Source organism: Aquila chrysaetos, chromosome 20, assembly GCF_900496995.4.
Source record: "Aquila chrysaetos chrysaetos chromosome 20, bAquChr1.4, whole genome shotgun sequence".
NCBI lineage: Eukaryota > Metazoa > Chordata > Aves > Accipitriformes > Accipitridae > Aquila > Aquila chrysaetos.
The window spans coordinates 1,756,450-1,774,140 of record NC_044023.1 but is presented as its reverse complement, the minus strand read 5'-3'; the positions used below and the strand labels follow the sequence as shown (position 1 = coordinate 1,774,140).

The 17,691-nt window shown below is 46.3% G+C and overlaps 1 protein-coding gene across 11 annotated transcripts in view; it reads right to left on the bottom strand.

The window, feature by feature from the left end:
- The window catches only part of IQSEC1 (IQ motif and Sec7 domain ArfGEF 1), a 357,083-nt gene extending 344,148 nt beyond the window's left edge, over window positions 1-12,935 (bottom strand). For 2 of the 11 annotated variants that reach the window (XM_041118603.1, XM_041118605.1), the window contains exon 1: window positions 12,373-12,919. In XM_041118603.1, the coding sequence (XP_040974537.1) occupies window positions 12,373-12,638 (266 nt within the window). In that variant the 5' untranslated portion in view covers window positions 12,639-12,919. Of the gene's footprint in view, window positions 1-12,372 lie in introns of all 11 variants that reach the window. The other 9 variants (XM_030043631.2, XM_030043632.2, XM_041118608.1 and 6 more) reach the window with 8 other exon arrangements.
- Window positions 12,936-17,691: the final 4,756 nt, after the last annotated feature.

Here is a 17,691-nt window from a genome sequence, read left to right as displayed (position 1 = left end):
AGACTCTACTATATGAAGAAGCAAATCCTCCCAACTATTTACTTCATAAAGGTAAATAGCAACAGGGTTGGACATAACCATTTTACTTTTCTGAAACTAGAGCCTGCTAACTTCCACGGCACTATACAGTTATTTAAGTTGTGTGCATGAATTAAGACACAAGATGATACAAGCCATTTCTGTCTTTTTAAACAAGACAAACATCAAAAATGTTTGGGTTTAGCAGTAAATTTTACTAACAAACTTACACTTACAGTTTAAGAATCCACAGTCCTGCCTAGATCAAGCAGAAAGCTAAGTAGAAAGAATAACAGATTAAAGCAGATGTTCTTTGAAGTGCACACACTTTCCGCAACTTGAAAGCAAGATTAATCAAATGCTTCTGCTATGGGTCTATATATATAAGATGGAATACAAGAAAAAAAAGTCAAAATACACCTATTCTCCACAACAAGGAACCATTAATCATAACTCCTAGTAGCAAGTAAAAACCCAAAGGGATATGGTTCAGGACGTGGTTTAGTGGGCACGGTGGTGTTGGGTTGATGGTTGGACTCGATCTTAAAGGTCTTTTCCAACCTAAACGATTCTATGATGATTCCTATGACTGAATTCTTGCTTTACTGTCACCATGAGGACTTTTAACATAAATAGCCCTATCTACTCATGAACAAAGGACATCACTGCATAATCTAAAGAAAGACAGTCTAAAATGTAGTGCATACATACAGCACACCACACACATGCACCTTGGGGTCCATGGTGCCAGTGGATCCTGACACTCAAGCCAAAAATTTAAACTGACAATATATCAAGTTGTTTTGGATTTGAATAACAATACTTAAATTTCATTTCTGGAGGAATACATATCTGCCTCACTAAGGAAACTATTAAGGGTAAAAAAGACTATCAAGCAGAATGTAGTCTGAACCAGCTTCTACTTTAAAACCATTGGTGAAAGGAAGATGAAGTGAATGTAGCAAGGTAAGCAGCAAGAATGAAGAAGAATGATAGCTCGGCTCTCTGCAATCCTTCCACTGCAGCCATCGTGACCAGAATTGCTAAGAAGTCCCTCTGAATTTAGCGCAATTACAACATCCCAGCTGCATTGCAGGGTGGGAGATTAATGTCTGTTTGCAACCTTCCCCTGCCACACGATGCATGGCAGCTGTACATGACCTGGAGCAGTCACAAGCACCAACAACTTTGACCTTCTGCTTCAATTATATGCATAGAGCACAAGTGGCACCTACACAGTTTAGCTGTTAACACGATATCAAAGAGTGCGTCCACAGAATAGACATAATAGTTACCTCTGCAACTGGCAAGAGTGCACATGGAATTCCTAGAAGCACTTAAGGTTCAATGCTGTATGTGTCTATCCTACCAAGAAACCATGTTAAAAGCATACTGCTACATCTTACAATGCATTAGAAGTGATTCTACTTGCTTTCGGTTTATCAAAAATTCTTCATTCCTGTGAAATACAACTTCCTATATTCAGAAAAGCCATACTAAGATCAAAATTGCAGAATGATGTGACATGCTTGAACCTAAACTGGAAGACAATCCGTACAACCTTGACATTTTGCTGTATTTCCAGGATCATTAATAGTGCGCAGAAGACAACCAAACAGAAGATTTTATATTCCCCAAGCATGAGCAAAGAACCATTAGATCCATAGAAAGACAATGAAAAACAAAACATTGCTGCAGTGAACCTCTGAAACAGAGGTGACTTAGACTAGCCAAGTGAAGAGAGGTCATGTTCACCTCATACTATTAAAAATATCCCATTTCTTATCTGTAACCAGCCCCAACTAGATATTGAGGTCTACTGATCCAAGTGTGCAGTCCACTGCTAAAAACTGTCATGCTCCAGTATTCTTCCTAAGCAGCAGGTCACATCTGGCAGTGAGCAAGGACTCCCCTTCAGCTTCTCCCTGTGACTGCTGGGGACCACTGTGACAGAAGAATTGCAGACATTCAGGCCGATACTCTGCATTTACACTTTCATAAAGAAGTTACCATTCCAGTATGCTTTGTCTTATTCTTTCAGTAATAATCAATCCCTGCTCTGCTAATTTAAATGCAGTCAGAACTTCAAAGAGGTTCTTCTGCGGTTACAATAGCATCTCCTAGGCATGACAAACAATCACCTCTGAGTAACCCTAACCTGGAGACATTCCATTTTCACTGTAGCAGAAGCCAAGCTCCAAAACAACTTAGCATTGTTATACAGGGATCCTTATAGTGTTCACTTCAGGCTGATGAAATTTGCTTGCTGTGAGTTTTAAAGACTATTTCAACAGTAAGTTGACTGAGGCAATAATCTTAAGGACTAACAAGTCTTCTGTACAATGTAGGAGACCCAAGCTGGATTCCTCCTCCTGCTTTCCCAAATTTTAGAGAGAGCACACAAGAGCCACTGAAGCCTTTGAGGAAGGGCGGCATGTTGGCCCCCTCAGGTCATCAGCTGATTAAGCAAAAGCAGTAGGCACTGTTCAGTTCTTTAATTCTACTTTGAACAGTCAAAACTAAGTGTCATGTGTAATTAACTTCACGAAACAGCTTTCACACATCCTGAACCCTACAATGATCCCCATGGCACTCCACGATGGAAGAGTACAGGAGAAGACTAAAATCCTCCCAGGAGCTGGAATTTGATCATAAGGTAGCAGAGATCTGAACGCAGAAAAAAGAACGATCTATTTTACAGAACTCAAACTGCTTGAAAATGAGAGGTGGGAGAAATTAACAGAGGGTGGCACAAATAGTAGTTTTAGCATCGTTCTCAATAAACAGAAAGCATATTAAAACCAGCTCAGTTATTTCGCCAGTAATTCAAACTTCTTCAAATATACAGCTTGGTGCACACTGGTTCAACACCGGCAGCCAGGAAATTTGGTAGGGATTTTTTTTACTACAGCAGCATTACTTTAGAAGAACTGGTTGATGATTGTTAGAAGTGATACACAACTGCATCCACCCAGCAAAAATAGCACAGCAAATTCCAAACAGAGGCTGCCAACATCAAAATATGGTATTTTAGAGACTCCAAATATGATCCTGAAATGATTGTTTTAAGTGCTAGTGCAAATGCACATCAGTACAAAGTTCAAGAAGTGGGTCATTATCTCACCTTGATCAATAGTCATTTCAATACACATAGACCTTATGCTGCTCAAGTTTACACCCGAATTTGACATACACCCAATAAAAAAAATACAGAGAGGCACGGTTGTAGAAACTAAGCTGCAGGACTAATAAGCCATCTTCAGAGTAAAGTGTTGTTCAAGTGGACAGAAAACTGGTAGAGATGGCTAGGAAAAACAAAAGAACACATTAAATGGTCAAGTTCTCCTCTCCCATGAAAACACATTTGTGAAACTATGTCCACAAGACAGTGGTGGTTCACATTCAGTAGGGAAGGGGCTTCATTAGCCTGAAGTTCTTCATAAGTGTTCCAGGCCAAGACCCTCCACAACTCACAGCCTGTCCCTTCTAGCATGATTATCAAGTACCATTTGACAGTCCAGCTTGTCAGCTAAAACACTCTTAGGGCAGAAATCAGTTTGCAGAGATGGGCACAACCGGGTCCCACAGCCTGGGAAAAGTGCTTACCATTTGAAAGCTTGGCTTGTTAACAAAACTTTAGTCTGTTCTCCCTATAGCTACATTTTCCAATGCCCAAAAAGAGTAATTAAAAGCTCCCGAGTGGTCCACACCACCTGCAGCTATTTTCAGCTAGCAGAAATCCAGCAAAGATGAAGAAACCCTGACAAATGTTAACTCCCACCTGCATCTTAAATTTTGAAAAAGGACAGGAAGATTGTTTCCCCACCTTCCTTCCTCTGCTTTGTCCAGTTATTCAGAATAAAGCGCTATTTACACTTGGTAAATCTGAACTACTGTGGTGCAGTAAAAGATGTAAGACATGTATGTCTTTGTCTCTACTCATGTTTGTCAGGGACGTCTGACTAGAAATGTTATTAACATGCAAATAGTGTATAGTATGTTTCAATCAATTGCTATGGAGAGCTACTCGGTAGCAGTATTTTTCTTATCTAGCACAGCAGTAAGACTCATTCAGTCTACACAGATGCCTTACAGCAGAGAAATTTCTTTTCTGTGTACATTTTTAAATGGTACTATTTGAAAAGAAAGTTTACCTCTGCGCTTTAAGACACTAGAAGAAAAAACTCATAAGAAATCTTCAGCCACATTCTTAGTAGCCTTTCTAATCCTTTGGAGAGACACAGAGGTAGTACAGATGCTGCCATTCAAAAGCAGATTCTACACTGTATGTACATATACGAATATATACACACACTCGGTACAGAACTGGTAAGCAGTTTAAAAACAAGACAGCAGAGGGAGCAAAAGTCACTGAGACTGAACTGCGGCTATTTTGGGATCAGGAGGGTGAGACTCCGTCCGAAATTATATAGTTTGATACACGAAAAGATACATTTACATACCTAGCTGTTTGAAGAACGTAAGACTCAGGTTTTCAGATTCTGTTGTGAAAGCTGTTCTGCTTTACAGCGTTCACCCTGTTGAAAAGTTTTGGCCACCTTGCAGCAACATTTTTAGTGTTTCCTTACAGTAACCATACAAATAACACCACTAAAACCAAACAAGTTGGTATAATAGCCATGAAGGAACACAGGATTTAAAAAAGCTTGTTTGTCTCAAGTGTGATATTTAATGCAATCTAATTTAATGCAACCTAAATCTCAGCAACCTATTAGGACATGATCGTTAACTTTAACATTGACTTGCCCATCTGTAAAATAACAATTATCAGTGCTTAGTTTTGCCAAGGGCAAACAACAGGTCACCAGATCGGACTAAAGAAACACCTCTTACTCCTACTTCTGTCCTTAATCACAATACCCTGGTAATGACCATAAAAGGGTAACAATTCTTACCCAGATTTCTAGCTAGCACAAACCAGCATTTCTTCCACTGTAACAAAGCTGAGAATTCTAGTATTTCAAAGGAATTCAAATTCCAGATTCAGAATTTCAAATTCCGTGAAGAATCTGCAGAGGAACCCCCTAGCAGAGGGGGTGGGAAAAAGCAGCCCACATCAGGGACGGCTACCAAAGACCTAAAATCCAGCAGAACATGCAATCACACACTATCTCTTCAAATCACGCTGCTCTACTGTACCAAAGCCTGCTCAGATTGTCCAAATTTCTAATTTCAACAATTCTGCTGAGAAAAATAGTAAAGTTAGGCAGAATGATTATGACAATCTCATTCAACAGGCTCACTGAGCTAAGATGAAAGACAGGATGCACTGGCAAGAATAGCCTAAAAGTATCTGCAGGCTGCAAAACTCAAAAAAGGTGGAATTACCATAACAGAGAGAGTAAGAGTAGGAATGATAGGATCAAATTAGAATAATGCCAAGTGTGGGCTGCATATCAGGAAGTACTTCTGGCCTGCAAAATCCACTTGCCTAAGAAGCTTCCTACCCCCCCCCCCTCCCTGAATAGCATGAGATAACCTCCTTGCCACCTGCATGCAGAAGGCAGGACCCCTCAGACAGGAGAAGGCTCTAACAGACACTTCACTCATCTGGGTATTGGCTGCCTACTTTATAGGCAACTCTTCCCCTATTAGGGATTGTAATCCCAAGGGAGCCATAAACTCAGGGGAAATTCAGTGTATTGCAACACTTTGCAGGTCTGCACAGCTATACCATACAGGGGCCCACAAAATTAAGTAGCGTCAAAATTGGAAGTGCAGAGGAAGCAACTGTGGCTGTTCCTAACCAGCCTCATTGCCTTAAGAAAGTCCTGGAGGAACCCACGTACTTCTGCAACTGCTCTATGCAGAAACTCAGCATCTAAAGGCCATGGTCTGGCACGCCACACTGAATCCAGCACAGCAGTTCCAGTGTAGCGTCACTGACCGGCACGTGAATAAAAGCCACCTAGTTTTACTGGGTGTAAAAAATGAAATTAAGCTTTTTGAAATGCTACTTGCAAGAAGCATTTAATAATTTACTATTTTAATAATTTACTCTCCCCATCAGTATGCTGTAAGAAAACACCTTGAAATACCTTGTTCTTTTTTCCTCATAGCTTCTGTGATCTGCCATTGAATAAGCTCTTCCTACCGATACTTCTTTGAACATGATGTATTTTGCTCCAGGTTTTCAAAAAACCTGCAACTTCTTTTTTGCCAGAAGACACCTTCCCTAAGGACTGATGGGGATTTGCCTTCCTATGCAAATAACCAGGCCAACAAGACTGCAAGTCAGATTCAGACATGCATATGTCTATACTTTACATTCTCCCAAAAGTTTGTTACTTTAAGTGGATAAGGACGAAGTTTAGCATCCCTCACTCAACAAGAAGCTAAGTTCCTCAAAAGCACTGTGCTTGGCACATTTGTGAAGAACAGGTCAGCTGCTCCCCCAATCCCATATTTCTATGTAGTTGTTCGGTGCCATCCCTCTAACACAGTTTAAAAACGTAAAAATGTACGTTGTTGACAAGTCGTAATTACTACATTGGAGATTACACTATTAGGATTGACCCAAGAGCCATTGCCTACGATAATAGTACACCGTTCCAAACTCACCAACTTTTCAGGAGGAGTTAAGGACACAGTTGCTCCAGTTTGAGTGCCTCTCTTTCACACAGACCATTATACTGAACTCACAGCTATGTTTTCTGGTAATAACTGGTACACCAAGACTCGGGTCTTCCATGCCTCGCATGAGAAAATGAGAGTAATCAGTATGCTGCTGGTGACCTACATGCATATATGCATACAGCCCATCACATACAGGCTTGTTTTGCAGTGAGATTTTTTTGGAGGAGAGCAAAGGGGATCTTCAGACATAGACTGGACTCACAGTAATTACAGCAGCTCTCATCTGCTCACCAAGGACCTAGGATCCATGAACACTGAAACTTGTTTTATTAGTTACACAGTACACATCAGCTTTCAAATTAATCTGTCTTTACGTGTTATCATTTAGCTTAACATTTAGCAGATATTAAGTACAAGAATTTGCTGATATTTCAACAGAGATCCAAAATAATTTAGTTTAGTTAGCAAGTTCATGTCTTATTACACATCTTCGCACTATTGATTTCCTACAGTCTGCCAGAACAACAAATGCCTAAGAGATGCTCACTCATCTGCTGATGTACAAATCACACTAATGATGCCGAAATGAGTGCTGCAAAAGCACTCCCTTCGGTGTCAAGTCCTTACTCTCCTAGCTCAGTAGTCATACCATTCCAGTTACGTATTGAAAAGAAAATTAACAGAATTGTTTTAAGTTATTTGAAAATGCAAATTTACATTCTGCCCAACCTCAGAATTACACCATCCCTATCAGCTATAGGACTGACAGAATATGCAGTATACCGTGGTAGTAAAGTGTTCATTTTGGACACAAACTGCACTTTCCACGTAAATATATTCTTCACGAGCAAAATAAGCTAAATAGGTAGAGGTGCATCTTTTAGTAGTGACTGCACTTCTATGGCAGACTTCTTCTGGCAAGACTATCAGTCACAAATCACACTTTCCTACACAGCTGACTGAGAAAGAGGACCTAACAAAAGCACTTCATCTACGTCCTTGTTGACAGGAAGGCAGAGAAAGCAAAATCTTGCCCAAACACGAGCATACTTTAACAGATGCTGGATACCTCTACTTCACTAAAGCAAACAAAAATAAGCTGCTGTTCAAGCACAGCACAGGCAATGAAATAGGATTTACGTCATAGGAGCAGTCTGTCTCAGTAAAGGCCATCTCTGGAGGGAAAAAAAAAAAAAAAAGTCAGGCTGGTCTCTATACTAATGCAATCTTTGGCTTCCTGCTGAGACTGTGTGCAAGGGGAGCGTTCAGTGCCGAGAGCGACACGCAAAGCCACAAGCTCATTTTATGTAGGCCATAAAGCAGCCTTCACATGTGACTATCACCAGAGCAACAACTTCCACTTACTAGATTGCACTAAGTACACCTCAGCTGAGACCGAGAGTATCTTCTAAATGCAGTGAGGATTTCTTAGAGCTCTGAATTGTGACTATTTTCCCCCAGAGAACAAAGCCAGTCCTAGATTCATTTAAAAATAAATCAGTCAGGCCAGGTGCAGAATTTGGACTAGTTGCAAATAACAACCCTCTAAGATTGTTTATCTTAGCAGACAATTATTCTCTAACTCCTGCTCAAACTCTCACCAGGCACTTTCTCGGTGGAAAAGCAGCACGGTTTTTAACTTGATTAGGTTAAGTACAAATATTACTCCCTAAGCTGGTAACATGCCAGTGCTGAATTTTCAGAGCTGGAAAAATAGTACTTGTACAGATTTGAGAAGATCCAGTACATTTGGTTTTACGTATTTACACTAAAAAGGGTATTACCAAAATTGATATATTGAACACGTCTTCCTTACACCGAGGATCTGAGTTTTAGAAGTTCTTGCTGTTTTCTCCAGTGTTAAATGAAATGGATTAACTGAAAATTAGTCTTATGCAACTTAATGAGTTAAAATACCTATTGTTATCTTTAACATGCTGATTCATTACATCTAACAGAGCCTTGTAATCAGCTAATTATCCTCTATTCCATTTGTGGATTTTAAGGTTGATTTGCACTCAGCAAATTACTACAAAATTAAGTGAAAGAGCACCCAAACCTTTTTTTCATATAACCTCCTTGCAGGATAACGAGCACACCTGCACCTGCTAATCCATCCTTCTGCTCTTCCCTCCCTCAGATAGCAACCTACACAAGAGAAACTTTCTTTCTACTCTGGCCCTTTTTTTTGGAAGGACACAAACCAGAATATTTTTACCTTACTGGACTGGTGTTTTTTCTTCCAGAAGTCTATTACAGGGCTCATTAACAGTTCCCTACCCCACAAGAGATCAAGAATTTCTACAAATATGCCAGCTTTTCCAAATTATTTAAGCAGTCTTCAGCTGTATATTCTTCCCATTGTAAGAACTGAAAAGTTTCGGAATTTGTTTGCGTTGTTTGGTTTTTTTAAAATATATTTTATTAAGTATAAGAACTAATCATAAGCATACTATCTTGTATAACATTTCCATGCCTCCCTTTGTATCACACAAGTTAACCACCATCCAGTAATACAAAACAGCTGTCTCGATACTACAGTGTCAGTGATCCACATCCACTTTATACAGGTTGAACTGCTGCAGAGACAAGAGTCTAAGTGGTTTAGAAAAAAAAAAACCCAACAACTATTCAAGTCTCAAGGTACAAGCGCTATAGATTACTTCCTAAAGTACTGATTTCTTGATGTATTTGACTGAGAGAAGCCCAGTTTCCTTCAAAAAGGATTCCAGTCATTTTAGCTTTGAAGTACTGAAGGGTAAGGAAGAACAACGGTCACCACTGGTACTTGGGCACAAGGCAGTTCTGCTGCCTCTGGAAGGAGGAAGACAGGGAGGTCTGTGCGCTGGGGCAGGAGGGAACAAGCCGGACATGCCATCTCACGCATCGCCTCTCTCCCAACACCAGAGATCCCCAAAGCGAGCGTCGCTGACATCGGATATTGAACTTCAGCAAACAAGGGATCCTTATTGCCCACCCAAACATACGCAAGGTGCATGTGACATGTAATTCTGGGGAAACTGAGACTGAGCTTCTGAATGGGAAGCTACAGACACCCAGAACCTGCAGGTTCAGTTCTCCGAAAGCCAAGATAACTGCGGGACTGGGAGAAGACTTTAAAACAAGGGTATTTTCTATTTTCCAAGTTGGAGACATCCTTCATCTTTTCTATCCAGCCAGAAAGTAAACTGATCATGTGGCTGGCTTGTTGCCCCTTGCTCCCAGACAGCCGCAGCCCCCACCTCACACAGCTGGGGAGCCCACCGGTGAGATCCACCTGCCCAGCGAGGCAGGGTCTCCCAGGGAAAAGAAGGGGCTCGCTCCCTGCGAAGGAAGGGGGGTGACACAGAGGGACAGGGGACAATTCAGGGAGGCAGTATTCCTCAGATGAAGGTGGCCCTGAAAATCTGACTCGCCACAGACATGCACGTGGGCAAAGGGCCCAGTCCAGGGCCAGACTCCCAGAGAGGGCCCTTCCCCACTAAGCCCTGCAGGCTATGCCTCAAAGCGATACAACTCTGCCATAAATATCCCAGATTAATTCCGATCCCAGCATCAAATCCACTTAAGAGACTTAAAAGCCTCCGAGTCCCCGGAGCTGCCTGCCCAAAGAGGGCTCTGCAAACGAGTCTTGGGCTGGAGAGGAGAAACGTTATCAAACAAGGCAAGCCATTTGTACAATTTTTAGTAATGTCGTTTGCAAGAGACAAATGGGACGAGATAGCTGAGTTGACATCTTGTACTAGAAGCACAGCCACAAAAAATCCTCGGGTACTGGATGTGGATGCATAGGGTAGGATTTGTGTAACTAACTATTCCATACTTTCTGGAAATAGCTCGCTCTCCTTACGGGATTGATTGTTAAATGACAGCATATGCTCTCCAGTCTGTTTAAGGAGCTATTTGCTTAGTTTTCACAGAGACATCTCTGTTCATAAAAAAGCCTAAAACGATTACCCCAGCATCACAAAAAAAAAAACCCCCAGACCCTAAGTGGGTTAAAAAACTCTCCGACAGCAAGAAGGAAGCCGGGGAGGAAGAGCTGCTTCCCTTTCCACTCTGCCACACGGGTCCGGTGTAAGGCATCTGGAAACAGGAGCAGGCAAAGGGGGCACCGAGCGACCGACGACCCTTCCCCCGTCTCCTTCAACCTCCACAACAGCACGCTAAGAAAACGCTATTTCCGAGCGCCAGGGTTTCGGGACTCCGCAAGCAGCAGCACCTCCTACCCCACCACGACCGTCCCGCTGAGGGCACACACGGAGTCAGCGAGAGGTCCGAGGACCTGAGCCAGTTCTCCGGCTTCACTCGGCGGCAGCCTTCCCCCCCACTCCGCCCCGCTGCCATCAGGGCCTCGGGAAGGGAGATGCGGCCAGGACCGCGGGCGGCAGCCGGGCCGGAGGGAGCCCCTGCCCCGGGCACCAGCCGAAGACCCTAACCCGGGGGGGGTCTCCCACGGAGGGTGCAGCCCCCGGCCCGTCCCGGCAGCAGCCGCAGCCCTCGCCTCGGGCTGGCGAGGAGCTTTCGCTCCCCGCTTGCCCGGAGCGGCGAGAGGTCCCTTAGGCGACCGGGCGGCCAGCGGCGGGCTGCGGGAGGGCTGCGCGGCGGAAGAAACCCGCCGACCGGAGCCGGGTGTTTGTTTCTAAATACGAGGAATTCGAGCGCACCGGATTACAAACAGCCCGGTGCGTTGCATCGGAGCAGCGACGCGGGCTCTTCGTACGGCGCACGCCTTTCCCGCTCCACTCAAGTAAAACTAAGTCTCAAATACTTTCCCCCAAGTAGAAGCACGTCGGGCAAGCGCCACGGCTTTCGCTGTGGCTATTCCCGAATTCCTGTTCCTTCAGGACGCCGCGCGATCCGGCAGCTTTCCGTGCGCTGTGAAGACGCGCACGGCTCAGGACGGACGGCAGAGGCCGGCGCCAGGCGCAAAGGCCGGCGGCGAGCGCGGCTCCAGAAGCGGGGCGAGCTCGCCCCGGCAGGAGCCGGCCCGCCCGGTGGCGAGCTGCCAATGTTTACTGACCCCTCTCCGGGACACCCTCCTCGGCGGCCAGAGCGCGGGCTCTCCGCGGCTCTCCCGGCGGGGAGCGCACGCCGCCCCTGCGGGAACCGCGGGGCCTCGACCCCGCGCCCCCCCCCCCCCCCCCCACCGAAGGGCGAGCGGCTTCCCGGGGTCCCCGCGGTACTCTAAACCGGCAGGCAAGAGGCCGCGGGGAGAAGGGCAGAGCTCGCCCCGCTCCTCCCAGCGCCCCCCGTTACGGTTGCTCTGCCGGGAGAGCGGCGTGCCTGGGGCACCCCCCCCCCCCAAGCGCAGAGGGCGGCCGGGGTCCCGGGGGCCGCAGAGAAAGCCGCGGGCGAGACGGGCAGAGAAGCCTGCCCAGGGGAGACCCGGCCGTGCTGCCGCGGCTCGGACCCCCCCCCCCCGCCCCGACCCTGGGCCCGGGCCCCGGGGGACCCCGGCTAGAGAACCGGTGAGGCACCGGCATCCACCGGGGTGTAGAGGCCGAGGCCGCCCCCTCCGCCCTCCAGCGCTGCTCAGCGAGGGCCCCCTCCTTCGCGGCGGGCTGCCCAACCGCGCCGAGCGGAGCGGAGCGGAGCTCGCCCCCCGGGCACGCACCGCGGAGAGTTCCGCTGCTTCCCGGGGCTTGTCCGCGGGGCGGCTTTAGGAAACCGAAGGCAGGAGGCGAAAGGGAAGGAAAGCCCCGCTACAGAAAGACCCTCCTCGAAAAAGGGCGAGGGGACCCGGGCAGCGCTTACTTTTCGTGCTTTGCGTTTTCCTGGATGGCGCTCAGCACCCCCGGGTACGCGGGGGGGACGCCCTGCTGGAGCCTGCATGTGGCCAGGTGCCGGTGATGCTCGTCCTGGAGACAGGCGTTTTCGTGGTACAACTTGGCCACTTGCTGCTCCAGCTCGTCTATCCTCCGCTTCTGCTTCTCCAGCAGCTCCTGCTGCGTCTCGATAATCTTGTTCAGCTCCTTCAGGTACTCCGCCGCCTTGCTGGGGTTCTCCGCTGGGCTCTCCATGGCCTCCCCGCACCTTTCACCCTCCGAGAAGCAGGTGGGGGGCGCAGGTGCCGGCCAGCCCGCTCCGCTGGGAACTTAAGCGAGAGGGAAGAAATAAATAACCCGCCGGAAACCAGCCCCCCTGCCAGCTCCGCTCTTCCCCTCCTAGAGCCGCGGCCGCCCAGGCGAGCGGGGGAGCGGCGCGCAGCGGCTCCTAGTCCGAGCCGCCATTGCTGGCGCTCGGCTTCCCGCTGCCGAGCGAGGGCAGAGCCGGCGGGGACTGCGGGCGCCGAGCCGCCGGCCGGAGGAGCCGCTGCCGCCGGTGCCGCTCGGAGCCCCGCCGCCGCCGCGCCGCCGCACGGGCGCTGTCCCGCCCCGCCGGAGCCGCAGCCGGGTTAGCCCGTCGCCTGGCAGCGCCCGCGCCCCCGCCGAGCATCGCAGCCCGGCACGGGAGCCCGCAGCCCGCCCGGCGCTGCGGCCGAACCCCTGCGCCGGAGCCGGCCGGCCGCCCGCGCTGCCGCCGGGGATGCGCTTTAAGTAGCCGCCGCGGCCGCCTCCTCCGGGGGGGGCCGGCGGCCGACGGGGCTCGGCGGAGCGGCGGCCGCCGTGGCGGTGCGGAGCGGAGCGGCGAGTCCCCCCGCGGGGCCGCGGGCCCCCTTTCCGCCGGCCCGGCGCGGCCCCGCTCGGGGGCCCGGCGCCCGGCCGGGGAGAGCCCCGGAGCGGCGCGGGGCGCGGTCCTGCGGCCCGGGGAAGGGGCCTCGGCCCCGGGGCGCTTCTGCCCGGCGGCGCGGGGCGGCCCGGCCCCCCCGGGCGTGCCGGCGAGGGCCCGCGGAGGAGCGCGTCGTGCGCGGAGGCGGGCGGGGTAGGGCAGCCATGCGGGGAACCCGGTCTGCGAGACCTGATGGGAGAGCAGAGCTTTTCCCTGGCACATCTGGGGAACGGTTATTTATTGTTTAAAAGGCAGCGGGGTGTTGGCTCCTCGGAGCGGTATGCCCGACGTCAGGCTTGTGCGAACTGCTGGTAGCAGAGACCTCTGCCTTGCCCGGCAGCAGCCCTGACATTTAAAACCTCTGTTGGTGATACGCTGCTTCCCGTTCGGGTTGCATCCAGCCGAGAAAAGTTGCTGAGGTCTGGGTCCTGTGTCATCCCGAGTGAACGCGTGTTGGGAATGCTTGTGAAAACCGGGAGGGAATAGGAAAGGGAAACGGAGGGGGATACTGCAGGAAGAAGATAGGAAGGTGAAGACATGCTTTTCTCCTCCCTTCCTCTCCATGTCCCTTTGATTTTTTTTTTTTCTCATTTTTCTAGCTCTTCTCTCCCCCTTTAAACTTTTCAAGTTTTCAATTAGTAAAATTTTCTTAGAGCAGTTGTTTCAGCTGTCACTAAAGCACAAACCCTTTCTTGTGAAGTCAGCTCTCACTAGCATTTGCCAGGGTGCGTTGCTTTTGGAGTACAGCTGATTCAGCAGAGTGAGGCGGTGGGGGACTAGCAGCAGCCATGGCTGCTGGAGAGGTTGGAGTCTCTGGGCTCTCCCTGTCGGGCCTTGGTGTGAGGGGCTGAAGCTTTTGGAATGGAGTTCCAAAGCGGAGGGTGTATGTCCCAACTTCTCACCCTCTGCCTCTTACTGCTTACTTGTCAAGGTGGAGAAAAGGGATATGAGGGGAGGATAAAGCCTAGGAACACAGAGATTCATCTGGCAACTCTCATATGTGTTCTGATTTTAGGTAGAAATAAGTTATTGGCAAAACTGTTACTTTTGCTCTGGACATATGTGCAACAAAGGGCTGTTGTGACGGTCGAAGTGACTGAAGCATGAAAGACTAATTTCCAGTCCTAGTGAGGATCATGAATTCACAGAAAGGTCTTCAGCTGCTCTTTGAAGAGGCCAAGCTTCTTTTCCAATAACTTGATCAGTATTTTTTGTTAGAATTGTTGAAATTTTTTTTTTTCAAAATACTATTTGTTCAGAATATATTTGCTGAAGAGCAGTTTGCTCTTTGTGGAAAGAAATGTGCATCACAGTATCCCACTGAGGCAGCCTGCATAGTAGTATTTGAGGCGGCCAGGATATTTGTCAGGGGTTAAATCAATAAATAAAGTAAGTGAACTTGCTTCTTATATGCAAAATAAAATGCAAAGTAAGACACTCAAAACTCATTAACGTATCTGCAGACAATAAAAGCTTATTAAGCATTTTGGGGAAAGGACAGCTGAAGTGGAGCCGCAGCAGCTAGTACAACTAGTATCTGTTGGAAAGACATCTTTTTAGGTAGAAATTACTAAGTTCATGGGACCCATGTAATGCTACTAAAGAGGCATGAGCCATTTTAAGTGTGATTAGTTTCTTCCTTTCTTGTACAGATTACCAGAAAATGCCTCAGTTCCCACGTGGAAAGTTGTATCTTGTTCACCGGCTTACAGTCTTGTTAGATAAGCTGACTGAGGAATAATAGCTTGTGAAGGGACTAGCTTCTCTTTTTTGTCTGGTTGATTTTGGAGGGGTTTTTTTGAGAGGATACCGGTAACGAGATAATGAACTTGACCTGCCAGTCAGAAGCTCGGCTGCTTGTGCTTTCCCATAGATGACATGGAAAAAAATCAAATCTACTGAACACGCTCTTCCCAGGAAACCATAAAGTAGACTGAAAAATACAGTAAACCCTCAGACATGCCCTCGGGTTGGCACCTGCCTTCCTGGACCATGTTACTGGTGTGTTTTGTATGTTGCTGGCAGTCGGCATTTAGGAACAGGAAGGAGTTCTCTCTGTCTGAGGGGATTGTTTCTGTGAGCCTCAAAAGGCCTGTATGCTTCATCACCTTCATCACACTCCGTAAATTAACAACAAGGGGTAAACTTAGAAGATAAGCATATTCATGGAATCGATAATATATTAAATCTCTATCTGTATGTAAGACACAGATTGTAAAAGCAGATCCAGCTTGTTCAGATTTGCTCAGTTAGAAAATTAAGTGACATCAAGCCTAACCTTTTTAAATATGAAAATTACTAAAATAGCTTTCTTATTACTTGCTAACATCTTACCTCAGACTGTCCATTTTCATAAGCTAAGCAGCACATAGTTAATTCTTGCCTGGGAAAGTGCCAAGGAAGATTTAAATATGAAAGGAAATGTTGCTCATGCAGTAAGTAGGATTCTCTTACCAAGTTATTATTAGCAATACATAACTGTCCCATCACACTTTGGAAAAACCTTAGGATGGCCTTAACTTTAGACTGTCTCAAGTCTTGGTATTTTCTGGCAAATTGATACCCTGCAGAGTACCATTTGTGAGTGTAAGGGTGTTTGTTCCAATGCCTGGTCCAAATTCTGATCAGGGTTCAAAGAGACACCTCTGTTGCTTGCATGACTCTCTCTGCTGTTTAGATGCCCAACAGAGATCAGGCACGTTTGCCTGTCCAGTCCTGAAAACCTGGCTCTTGTACTTGCCACATGCCTGTCTAACTTGGATGCTTTGTCAGTTTTAAGTTTATTGTACTGCATAAAAACTAAGCATAAAATGTTACTGTTTCAAAAGTGGTTTGGTGTGGCTAATAATGCCATGAGCGAGCAAACAGCTGAAGTAATGTTTTCAAAATAAGATAAAACCAGGGAAAAGCATCTGATACATGTTTTCCATGTAAAATTAATTAGGTCAGTGTAATATAAAAAACGAAGACCCAGAAGTCATGCAGTGATTTGTGCTCAATCTTAACTCTGCCCTCCATCTCTCAAAAAATTCTCTTGGAACCCACTTCTTTCTTGTTTGCACTTCTCTCTTACGCTCGCCTCCTTTAATTCTCTCCTTCTCTCCTTGGTTTTGCTGTGTTGTGTTTAGACATTAAGGAATTTTATCCTGCTGTTACGAGTTTATCCTGTTATTAGAGTTTATATGTAGGTACCAACCTCTTTCACACCATTTGCCTAATGTATGTGTACTCTCTTTCATGTGTCCTAATACATGACATACATGTTCCTTATCTCATAACTGTGTACTCACCATGCACCCAGATGTGCTTGTTCATCTCCAGTGGGCTGATGGTGGGGAATCAGCTGAGTAATAACAGAAAAATCAACATTCTTTGTAGCCCATTTGCTGCACGCTTTTGAGATTCCTTGGAGAAAGAAGGCAATAGAAATCACACTGGTGACCTGGCCCATTGCCCCGGTAGGCCATACACTGCCCATGAGACTGATACCTGACTCTAAGGTATTAGGAAAAAAAAAAAAAAAAAAGACGGCACAACCTTACAGACCCGAAGTCTTTTAGAAACTGTGGTGTTTATGGCTTGTTCTTTCTCCTTTTCTGGTTACATAGTTACATATAACCCACTTTTAAAACCTGACATCTTATTTCTCTTACTAGTATATCTGATTTCTACTTACAAGCACAAAACTTCCTTATGCCTTTTCCTACCACAAATCTTTTTTGCAATAATCTCTTGTAAAATGTGATCGTGATACCATTTACCTTTTTCTTAGGTAAATGGAATGTATTGAGACTCGCTCTATGTACCTCAACCCCTCTTCTAAAAAGGGAGAATACTTGACCAGCTATAAGGTCAACCATGGAGTTTTCTGCACTTTATTCTAGAGTACTGCTTGCATCACCACATGGTGCCTGTATAGCTTTTATGGCACTTGAACAATTAGGCTGTGTTTTTGCCCTGACCAGTTTATAAACTATTTGAAATATCACAAGCTAAGCATGACAAAATTACAGACCATATTTTAAGGCATATACACAAGGCAGTAGAAAGTTCAATTTCAATTTTATGAGTTCCAATTCTGAGTGTACCAATCATTACTGTTTGTATGAATTGCCTTTTGATTTATGAAAGAAATGATAAATTGGCTCTTCCAGGTTATGTAGCTTAATCTGGAAGTTTGCCTGCAGAGTTTGGTCCAGAGCTAATCCGTTGAAGTACCTAACTTTAACCAAGTCTTTAACTCTAATGAGGCTTTCATAAAAGTATTTCCATTGTATTTTTGTTAGTTTCTGTGAATTCTCTCTATACATCTTGTTTTGGTAAGCGATATTAGGGAAGTTTAGTAGGCAAAAAAAATTGTGTGCT